Source organism: Gekko japonicus, unplaced genomic scaffold (assembly GCF_001447785.1).
Source record: "Gekko japonicus isolate JY-2015 unplaced genomic scaffold, Gekko_japonicus_V1.1 scaffold6988, whole genome shotgun sequence".
NCBI classification, from domain to species: domain Eukaryota; kingdom Metazoa; phylum Chordata; class Lepidosauria; order Squamata; family Gekkonidae; genus Gekko; species Gekko japonicus.
Genome location: NW_015163848.1, coordinates 2,516 through 14,244, shown reverse-complemented (window position 1 = coordinate 14,244; position 11,729 = coordinate 2,516). Strand labels below are relative to the sequence as shown.

The 11,729-nt window shown below is 46.0% G+C and overlaps 1 protein-coding gene across 1 annotated transcript in view; it reads left to right on the top strand.

Moving 5' to 3' along the window:
• The window catches only part of LOC107107660 (interferon-inducible GTPase 5-like), a gene marked incomplete at its 5' end in the record, with an annotated part of 10,975 nt that extends 600 nt beyond the window's left edge, over window positions 1-10,375 (top strand). The window contains one exon of the mRNA XM_015407958.1: window positions 8,664-10,375. Coding sequence (XP_015263444.1) covers window positions 8,664-9,879 — 1,216 coding nt within the window. The remainder of the gene's footprint in view (window positions 1-8,663) is intronic.
• Window positions 10,376-11,729: the final 1,354 nt, after the last annotated feature.

Sequence of the window (11,729 nt, the reverse complement as noted above, 5' to 3'; positions counted from 1 at the left end):
CTCCTCCTCCTCCTCCTCCTCCTCCTCTTCTTCTTCTTCTTTCTTCTTCTTCTTCTTCTTCACAAAAAGGCTGAAAGGCATGTTAAAACGCAAGAAAAGGTGGTGCCTTTGAAGAGCTTTTGTAGTTATTTGTTTACGCCTTGTGATAACTATAGCAAGGCTGTCTTTATAGGTAAAAGACAGGCAGCCTATTTTATTTTTAAAAAGGGTTTATTTATGCCTTTATCAGGGATCTTTAGTACTTGGGTGCACTCGACTGATTGTAGAGTACCATAACAGGTTCAAAGTTCTGGTACTGATCTTTACGCCCTAAACGGTCAGGGACAATGCTCCCTCTAAGATGAGGAGTCTTGGGAGAAGAAATTCCGCTTTCTGGCACTAAAATTGTGAGTGAGCGATTTGGCTACTGCATAAATTAGTTTGCTCTGGAGCTGTCCTTCCTGAGCTAAGACAAAAAATGTGTGAGCTAGAGGCTAAAAATCTGTGAGCTAGCTCACACTAACTCAGCTTAGAGGGAACAACGGTCAGGGACCCACGTATCTTTGGGACTGCCTCCTCTGGTATACCCCCTGGAGAGTGCTATGCTCTGCAGAGAAAAACCTACTGTTGATTGCCAGCCTGAAAGATATCCGGCTGGTGGAACTCTCTGGTGAGTTCTGTAGGGCTTGCAAGAGATGTTCTGCCAGGCTTTTGGTTGGGGACAGCGATGGCTTTCCGTCTCATCTGGCACTCCCCTCTCAAATCAAATCACATCGAATTTATTGTTATTGACCAGCAGTGCAGTAAAACAATACAATAATAAACAAGTACGATCACCAACACTCACAAACAATAGTACCATCATAGTACCAGCCACAGACCCCTATTAAAATCATAATTCTATTCCCTAAATTCTAGGTCTTGTCTAAAATTCTCTTCAGTCTGTGCTTTTTGTTAAAAATTTTTGCTTATGTATTACTTCTCGGCCTTTTGGCTAAGATCAAGTGTAGCACTCCCCTCTCATTTTCTCACACCCCCCATGAGGCAGTGGTGCAATCCAAAGGTTTTAGCACCATCTGGTAATGTTGTATATTATTTTACTGTTTCTGAATTGTTTTTATTAATCTATGAATGCATTTTATTGTTGCTTACCATTCAGAGCCTTGTGTATACAGGGGAGAGCAGTCTAAAAGTTTAATGCATAAATAAAATATAAATAAAATAAGTAAACAAAATATCTATCTCTCTATCATCTGTCTGTCGGTCGGTCTATTATCTATCTATCTATCTATCTATCTATCTATCTATCTATCTATCTATCTATCTATCTATCATCTATCTCATCTATCTATCATCTGTCTGTCTGTCTGTCTGTCTGTCTGTCTGTCTGTCTATCTATCTATCTATCTATCTATCTATCTATCTATCTATCTATCATCTATCTATCTATCATCTATCTCATCTATCTATCATCTATCTATCTATCGTATGTCTGTCTGTCAACCCTCTTTTTCTGGGATGCCTGCCTGCCTGCCTGCCTGCCTGCCTGCCTGCCTGCCTGCCTGCCTGTCTGTCTGTCTGTCTGTCTATCTATCTATCTATCTATCTATCTATCTATCTATCTATCTATCTATCTATCTATCTATCATCTATCATCTATCTAGTACTCCTCACATGGCTATCACCTTAAGCAGAAATTAGAACCAAAAAAAGAAAAAGAAAGAAGTTAGTATTATTTCTCTTGTACTTGATTATTGTGCCTATGAATTTTGCCACTGAGAGGGTGACCACGATCATTGGTATCTGATAGTAGCCATGCCACCTGGGCTCGCACATTCAGCAGTTCCATATCTTTAAGTAAAGGGGTGACTAAATTAGCCCTCAACTTATTGAATATAGGGCACTCCATATGTCCGATGGTTTCGATTGCATCATATCGAGTACACACACATACATATAATTTATAAATAAAATAAATAATGTAACAGGTTGTGAAACCAGTAAAGTGGCCAAAGAGTAAGGTTCCCAACCTCCAGGTGGGGCCTGGAGATCTCCTGGAATTATAACCAATGTTGCCTCTAATTTATTCCCCCTACTGCGTGGAGCAGTTGACATCCTGAGCATAATATAACTGCAGTAATCTTAAAATGGGCAAAGGGCTGAGTGCTGCTGAGTGGCCTTTCCTTGTTAATCAGTGACACACACAGCTTAGCGGGAACACTGATTACAACTGATCTCCGGACTGCAGAGATCAGTTTTCCTGCAGAAAATGACAACTTTGGAGGGCAGGGATGCCATTATACCTCACTGAGGTCCCTCCCTTCCCTAAATCCAACCCTCCCCAGGCCCCACCCACAAATCTCCAGGAATTTTCCAATCCAGAAGTAGTAACCCCATCAGAGAAAGATGCACTCTTGAGTTATTGTCCCTCAAAGTCTGCAACAGAAGGGGTAGGCCCATTCTGCATCTAGCATTCGCTCCGCTGTTTTACCAAACCCACGTTGGAACAGAAATCCCTCTCTACATTGCATGCCACTTTCACTTTCTTTGATTGTCAGATTTTATGGTAGCCCACACTGCATGCCGGTTTCGCTTCCTTTGATCTCTCGGTTTTATGGTACTGTCTGCATAGATTTATGGCCATTTTATGGGCCTTCAGGGGTGACTCTGCAGTCAGTACGGCGTTGGCCTGGGGTATTTGAATGTGGTTTTGAGCCCCATCTTTTTCTGTTCCAGTGTGGGTTTAGTAAAACAACAGAGTGAATGAATGAAAACAGATATTCCGAGGCAAGGGGAAAACAGGTTGAGTGCTGAGAAAATGTGGAGCAAATTCCAAATGCAGAATGGACCCCACCGAAACCAAATTGGGCTCTCTGGGAACTGTCAGAGCTGATTGTTCTTCCACACTGTCGAAGGCCGCGACGGTTGCAGTGATTCCCAGAACGTCTTGAGGAAGCTGAAGTCTGTGAAGTGACATTTCTGCATCTGAGTTTCTTTGACCTTTCAAGGAACCTGAGTTTCTGCATGCAAAACCGCTGTGGGGGCTGAGCATGAGATACAACCTGATAGGGAACAGGAAGGGCTGGGGAAGGTCACCAGCTGCATTCACAGAGTCTTGTTCCTGTGCTTGTGGACAGCAGCCTGTGATCTTGCTGCTCCTTCCTGCCACAAAGGAAACTGAACCTGCTGATCTCTGCAGATCAAATGATGGCTAAGGCGCAAGAGCAGGCCAGGTTGTTCTCCTTGCTCTGGTGGAAACCCTGTTGGCACCAGATTACAGCCAATAAAGTCTTCCAACATTTGGCAGGTGGAAAGCGGACATTCTTGCAGTAATGATGACCGATTATTGTCTGAATCCCCAAAGGAAATACCTCTTTACACAGGAACTGATTAAAATGTAGAATTCGTTGCCAGACAATGTAGTGATAGACGCAGGCACAGAAGATTTTATAATTTTATAGATTTTATTAGCCAGATTCATTGAGGATGGGTCTCTTGGTGGCTACTGACCATGGTGACTAAAGGGAACCTCCACATCTCACAGGCAGTCGATCTCTGAATCCCACTGCCAGGAGCAGGGCTTTTTTTGGTAGAAAAAGCCCAGCAGGAACTCATTAGCATAATAGGCCACACCCAATAGCAGAAACTCATTAGCATAGTAGGCCACACCCTGATGGCACAGCCCATTAGCATACTAGGCCTTGGTTTGCCTGGGTGCCCTGCGGCTGCAGGCAGAGCTGGTGCAACCATTAAGGCCAAGTTAGGCAACCGCCTAAGGGCGGAGACCTGAGGGGCACAGAGGCTAGCAAGCGGGGTGAGGACAACGGCGAGAGCAGCGCTGACGACATGCAGGAATCGTCGTCTCCCACTGCCTCTGGGCTCACCTGACGGGGAGAAAGAGAAGCAAGCAGCCCCGCGCCGCCTGGTCAGTTCTGCGCCAATGCTGCGGGCGCTCCTCCCCAGTCATCCTCACCACCCCTCCAAACACCTCTGTCCCGCCTGCTGCTGCTGCCTTCTCCCCTCCCCTCTCGAGCCATGCTGAGCTGAGTCAGGTCTTCATTAGCGAGTGCCGTCTGGGCTGCTGGGCGTGGCTGAGTGAGCCGTTGTCTGCAGCAGTGCGGAGGTGAAGGGAGCAGGTGAGGGCACCAGGTGGGAAAGCAAATGGAGGGGATGGACAGAGGTGAGCCATGACTTTTTGCCGGGAGGGGGGAGAAGGAGGGAAGGAGGGAAGGGGCCCAGCATTGCAGCCTCACTCTCCTTAGAAGCCCCCCCCCAGGATGGCCTTCTCGCCCCTCCAACCGGCTGCAGGCTCTTGGTTAAAAAGTTACGTTTGAACTTAAAAACATGTTTAAAACATTAGCACTCGTGCAATATTTTGTTCATTAAACTGACTCCCCTTGCTCTGAATTATTGCATCAAACTGTCTGTGCTGTTGCAGTCTTGAGTACACTGTTTGAGAGTGTATCTGTAAACCGCAAACCTACTTTTCATTTATTGACATTCACTACAGAAATCTCATGCTCAGAGTTCTGAGCCTGGGGCTCAGGGGAAAACATGAAATGGCTGGGCATTGCAACCTTTTGTACATAAGTTACTTCTTGTGCTGGTCAAGAACATGAGAAGGCACCATGATACAGACTGAGGGCTATGTGTTTGTCTAAGGGGTCAGTATCAGCCTCCTCTCTGGGAAGTCTAAGTTCAAAATCCCCAAAGGGGTGACGTGGTAGAGGTTTACAAGATTATGCATTGGTATGGGATAGAGCAGATAGAGAAAGAAGTCCTTTTCTCCCTTTCTCACAATACAAGAACTCTTGGGCACTCGATGAAATTGCTGAGCGGTCAGGTTAGAATGGATAAAAGGAAGTACTTCTTCACCCAAAGAGTGGTTAACGCATGGAATTCACTGCCACAGGAGGTGGCGGCGGCTACAGGCATGGACGGCTTCAAGAGGGAATTGGAGGAACATATGGTCCATCAGTGGCTATTAGCCACAAGGTATAGATAGGAACTCTTGGTCTGGGGCAAGTAATGCTCTGTATTCTTGATGCTTGGGGGGGGGCAGTGGGAGGGCTTCTAGTGTCCTGGCCCCACTGCTGGATCTCCTGATGGTCCCTGGTCTTTTTGGCCACTGTGTGACACAGAGTGTTGGACTGAATGGGCTATTGGCCTGATCCAACATTGGCTTATGTTCTTAGCATGTGCACACTTCTTCACATACACTGAAACAGATTTCCTCAAATATTACATGCAGGTAGGGGGAACTGGTTGTCAGGAAGAGATTATTAGAGTCAAGATGAATAAGTAACTGAGCAATAAAAACAGCAAGACTGGGATGACAATACAGTAGGATTAGGGATGGGCTCCCGGAAATGACCCATTCGGCTCTCTTTTGGGCTGCTGCAGGCCGATTCAGATTCTCTGATCTGAATCGGCTTGCTGCCGAATTGCTGCCGAATTTTGGCAGCAATTCAACCTCATGATATCCTATGGGCCATTGAAGTCAATGGCAAAAACATAGGGTATATTGTGGGGGCTGGATGGGAGGGGGTTTGAGGGAGAGGCTCCAAACTTGCAGGGTAGCTGCCGGAGCCTCTCCCCAATATATCCATCAGGTCCCAATAACATTGGACCAGGGGGTCCAATTCTACGGGCCCCAAAGCGGGTTGCCCCCATCACCTCCTTTGTTTTCTATGGTGGGAAAAAAGTAACTTGTTTTCCCACTATAGAGAACAATGGAGAGGATGGGGGCAACCTGCTTCGGGGCCCGTAGAATTGGACCCCCTGGTCCAATGTTATTGGAACCTGATGGATATATTGGGGAGAGGCTCCAGCAGCTACCCTATGAGTTTGGAGCCTCTCCTTCAAACCCCCTCCCCTCCAGCCCCCAGAATATACCCTATGTTTTCGTCATTGACTTCAATGGCCCATAGGATATAATGGGGCCGAAATTGACATTCTGCTGGCCTAAAGACTCCCGAATGGGCTCGAACTGTGGTAATTGACATGCGGGAGTCTTTCTGCTGGTGGCCGAATTTTATTTTTTTTGCACATCCCTATGAAGGATGTGTAAATTGCAGTTCTCTGCATAGGACAAACAGGTCAAACACTACACCAAAGGGTAAATGGACACAAACCTGACATCAAGAATCACAAAACTGAGAAAACTGAAGGAGAACTACTGCTGCAAAAGAGACTATTTGGTTTGGCAGTTATATCAGTTGAACACACTGAAGCATCAGCACTTGAACGGAAGGAATCAGGGACAAAATTTGCAAAGGAAAAGGGCACACAAAATGAGATTCTAATGTACCCGAAATGGAAACATTCAAGAGCCTTAATCTTTGACATCACAATTCACAGGGTTATTCAAAATGATGGGTGAGTTGTGTGCTAAAACTGTTTTCCGTTGGAGAAAGAAAACCAAAGGCTGCCATTTTACTTATTCTCACCATTTTTTTTTTAAAAAAATTAGCAACTTAACATGTTGTGCTTTTAATTTTCCCTAAAATTCATCTGTTTTTAAAAATTGGCTAGCAGTGTGTGTGTGTGGGGGGGGTGCAGGTAGTTAGCCTTGCCTAGGGCGCAAAAAAGCCTGGCTGCAGGGAGCCTCGGCAAGCACTCCCTTGAAGGGAAGGGTAGTCCATTTGAAATGTTACGTCTGTACCTATATAGCTTTTGGAAGAAGACTTTTTGATTCAAGATTCCAGTGTTGACTCTATTGCACATGGATGTAGAATTGAGACTCCTTTGAGAAAGAGACTTCGAAACGAGCAATAACTCGAGAAGTTTGTTGTCTTGTCTGTTCACCCGTTGAATACAAAGATTAAAAACATCATGAAATTCATCAGTACCAGAATCTAATTTCACTACTGTGTGCACTTTGCAGCAATTTCTCTGTATAACACTACAGTGGCCAAAAATACCAGGTGCCATCAGGAGGTCCCCCAGCACGGCCAGAACTCCAGAAGCCCTTCTGCAGTTGCCCCCCCCCCCCCAAAGCACATCATGGAGCTGCTATTGGCTCATTAAAAATCCTATGAGGTGCATGTGTACATGTAAGTGTCACAGTGGGGCCAAAAGCAACTCCATGGGTCAGATTGAGGACAATGAACACAGCAGCCAGGGAGAGGGGGAGATGATGTTCACTTATCCCTGTGTGGTGTGATCACAAAAAGAAATGAGCCGGTGTGCATTTGGGAGGCACAAAACTCCTTTCGTGCATGTGATGCAAAGGCCTTGTGTGGCTCCCCAGCAAGCATGAGCACTATGTAATGTGTACATGGAGATGTATTGTACAGCAGTAATTAGAGCCAGTTTGGTGTAGTGGTTAAGTGCGCGGACTCTAATCTGGGAGAACTGGGTTCGATTCCCCACTCCTCCACTTGCAGCCGCTGGGTGACCTTGGGCAAGCCATAGTTCTGTCAGAGCTGTTCCCTCAAGGGGAGTTCTCTCAGAGCTCTCTTAGCCCTGCCTACCTCACAAGGTGTCTGCTGTGGGGAGGGGAAGGGAAAGGAGTTTGTAAGCTGCTCTGAGACTCCGAGTGAAGGGTGGAGTATAAATCCAATCTCCTCCTCCTCTTCTTCTTCTAAGCATGCCAGAAGGAAGCATATCAGTGAAAAATAAACAGAAAGCTAGTGGCATCTGAAACACTGACAAAATAAAGTGAACACTTACCCAAGTTAACTAAATGATGGCCTAGGATGATAGTCTGAGGGTTATGCTGAGGTCACCCCTAGATAGATAGGCGTTGGAAAAATGTACTTAACCTGTCACCAATGGGAAAAGAAAACAAACCTATAAGAAATGCTGTAGCCAAAACCCACAGTCTGCGGCAGTCTTTTGGACATAGACCCAGCCAGTAATAAATAAGCTAGGGAGAGCAAGCTGTGTGGCGAAATGGTTAGGATGCTGGATTGCAATAAGGAAGACCTACGTTCCAGTTGCCACTCAGCCATGAAATTCACATTGGCCCAATACTTTTGGATGATTGAAGGGAAAGCCGAAGGGAACCAAAAACTTGCAATGTGTTTTCTTTTTAAATACTACCATCCCCTCTTGCCATCATGAGAATCAAATGCATCGAGTGCGGATCAGTTCAGTTCAGTTTATTGTCATGGTCCTTAGACCAGTCGAAGAAGAAGAAGAAGAAGAAGAGGAGGAGGAGGAGGAGGAGATCAAACCCGGTTCTCCCAGATTGGAGTCCGCACACTTAACCACTACACCAAACTGGCACCTTGACAATATTCCAAAATTTTAAAATACATCAATAAAACATTAAAAGCGAATTAAAATTTAATCTACTGTCTAACTCCCATAATTACCTAACTACCATAGAATTGCCGTAATCCGAGTATCGCCATACAGAAACTGACTACTTGGTAGGTGATCTTGGGATTTCTGTCAGATAGAAGAAACTCGAATCTAGCTTTTTCAGAAAGGCCCGGAATTTCTTCAGTCAACGGGCTGATGATCTTATTACACACCACCTTATAATACAGGCATATAAAAAACGGTGGAGGGATGCTTTTTTAAAAAAACAAAGACACTTTTTTTACGCTTTATTTTCATTAAAAAAAACAAAGACACTTTCCCCACACAATTAAAGCTAGAATGTCAAGTGAAAATGTCCATTTAACTGTCATCCAACATGAGGTAATAAACATTATCCTTCTGTTCTTATTCAGATCAACTGAACCACCCCGAAGAGCAGCTATGGCTGGCGCCAACTCGAAACAATCCATAGAAAAGGGTCTTGAGGGGATGAAGGCCGCGTTGAGACAAGTAAATCTCGAAGAGGTGTTAGCTAATGCTGAGAAAGAGTTAAAATTATTAAAGAACACAAGACTTGATATTGCTTTCACAGGGGTTTCAGGGGCCGGTAAATCATCCCTCGTGAATGCCTTTCGGAATATCCCAGATTATGAAGAAGGCGCAGCTAAAATAGGGGTAAAGCAGACTACTATGCTTGCAGAGAGGTATCCCCATCCTAAATTCCCAGAACTAACCTTATGGGATCTACCAGGAATTGGGACACGTGAATTCAAACCAAGAGAATACCTAGAGAAGGTAAATTTTAGCAGGTATGACTTCTTCATCATCGTCGCCTCAGAACGCTTCACCGTGAATGATGCAATGCTGGCCTCAGAAATTCAAAAGATGAAGAAGCGGTTTTACTTTGTTCGCACCAAAGTGGATCAGGCTATGGATGCTGAGAGAAGGAAGCCGAACTTTAGTGAGACACAGACCTTGGAAGAGATAAGAAAATACTGCCTTTCCAATTTGAGAGAAGAAGGAGCGGTCGATCCAAGGGTTTTTCTCATATCCAGCTGGCATTTGAATATGTTTGACTTTCCTCTCCTGCAGAAGACCCTAGCAGGTGACCTGAATGATCTCAAGAGGCCTCTTCTTATCATGGCGATGCCGGCTTTCTCAAGAGAACACCTGGAAGAGAAAAGGGCTGCTATGGAGGCTGTCATCTGGAAAAAAGCCGTTGTGTCTTGTGGTGTTGGGGCGATTCCTATCCCAGGTCTCTCTCTTATTTTTGATATTGCCCTCTTGGTGAGCACAATGAAAGAGTTCTGCAGGAACTTTGGCTTAGATGAAGAGTCCCTCTGTAACCTCGCCAAGAGGGTTGGCAAACCTGTTGGCGTACTGAAATCTGCTATTAAAAAGACTCCGATGGCCAACCAGATCAACCCGGAATTTGTGAAGTCTCTCACAACCAAGTCCCTGCTATGTGGCTCTGCAATGGTGCTGGAAGAAGTTGCCGATTTCGTACCTGTCCTCGGCTCTCTAGTTGGTGGAGTTAATTCTTTTGCCACCACATATTACATGCTGCAGGGCTTCCTCCAAGATGCAGTGGAAGATGCCGAGAGCGTTCTGGCAAAAGTTGCTGAGTGAAGTCCCTTCTGATGATTCTGCAATTGAACTTCAATTCCCATGTGGCTCGAGCAAAGGAAAGACACACGTTTCAGAGCAAATAATATTCTTCACTTCCCTCTAAGGAAGGCCTACCCGCTCCTGTTTGCTTAAAGGGACTCTTGTGAAGAGCTGCCAGATCTGACCTGAGTCAGGGAGCAATCTTGTACCTTTAAGGGAAACAGAGTTTCCTTAAACTCTGCTTCGCATTCTAATCTAGCAGGTTTCGTTTATATGTAGCCCTTAAAGGTGCTAGAGTCCTCTCCAACTGGGTTTGTGTACTTATGTCAAAAAAGTTTGTGTACTCATACCAAAAAAGTGTGGATTTAGTTTTTGGAGAAAAACACCATGACCGATTTCCCACAGCCGCTGCTCTGCGCGCGCTCCTCTCTTTGCCCCGATTGTACATGTCAATTTCCCACGATGTGCTGCGTGGCGGCATTTTGAGGATTTAGTAGATTTGGGGAAAATCGGGGAAAGCTGCAGGGCAAAATGCTGCCGCACAGCACATCGTGGGAACTTGACACGTACCATCGGGGAAAGAGAGGAGCGAGTGCAGAGCAGCAGCTGTGGGAAATCGGTACAAAGGTTTCTTAGCTTCATGATTATGTTGTGCTGTTTTCAGGACATTCTGTTTAAAGACCATTAACAAATGAGGCTGTTTTTGCACTAATGCTACCTGTTTCTTGCTTGTATTCTGAAAATTTTTTGTAGATGTTAAACAGCTAAGCAGCAACTGCGATGCCAAGAGAAATCTGTAGGTTCCTCTTGCACCAGAAATGACAATTCCAAGGAATGAGATTGTACAGGATGGGCTCCCACATGTAAGGGGGATCCCAGAATGGCTGGCCAGCATGATCTTGCTTTACAGGGGCCCTGGTCGTGAGATGGGGGGGATAGCGCGGGGGGGGGGGGGAGGCGTGGCTAATTGCCCCGGCGCAGTTTAATGCACAATTACGCGATCAGACATACCGGTGGCACTCCACGGGTCCTTCCCTCGGCGCCAGCACACCACGGGCGTCTGGAGGCAGCCCGTGGCAAACGTTTACTAGTACCTTAGAGGTACTAGTTTTTTTTAACTTGCATTGCCGGTGGTAAGCCACGGGTGCGCTCCACTTCCCAGATGTTGGGGTGTGATCTCGCCCGGATAATCCGCCTACCATCCGTGCCTCTCCCGCGGCAACTTTGCTGTGTGACTGGGGCCAGGGATGCCTTTCCTCAGACCTCAGACAAGGCACTGCTGTTTGCTGAGAGAAGATAAAGTCCCCTGGAAATGGGTGGGCTCCCGCGTCTCCGACAAAGGAGGTGGCCGATCTCATGACTCACAAGAAGAGCGCCAACTGGGATATTGTTTTGGGCTACCGGAAGAAATTATGGAGAATTTGGCACCCCTGGGTCCCCAAGTAAGCAATAAATGAATGAAAAATAAAGTCGACGCCTCTCTCCACACCACCGTGATACTACCTCCAACCAACGGAAATGTAGAAAACATCCAAGAGGAAGGCAGATGGGCAGCTGCCTTTACTCTGGAGGGCCCACCTGTATTGAGGATGTTTTCCTGTGTCTCCAAGCACCCAATGGCATTTCCTCCCCTCGGCCTCCCCTCCTCCTAAGTCCTCAAGAGTCTGATGGCTGAGAGGCCCACAAGCCTGGTGGGAGACCCTGTCCTATCAACCTTTCTGGATCCTTGGACAGGCAGCTATGAAACTGCTTTACTTTGCTAGGGAACCAAGCTTTAATTAGAAGGGCAGGAGGGTGGTAGGGTGGCAACCAGTATTTAGAGTGGCTATTAGGCCTTAAGCTTGCTATCCTTTCTGTGACTTTTCAAGATA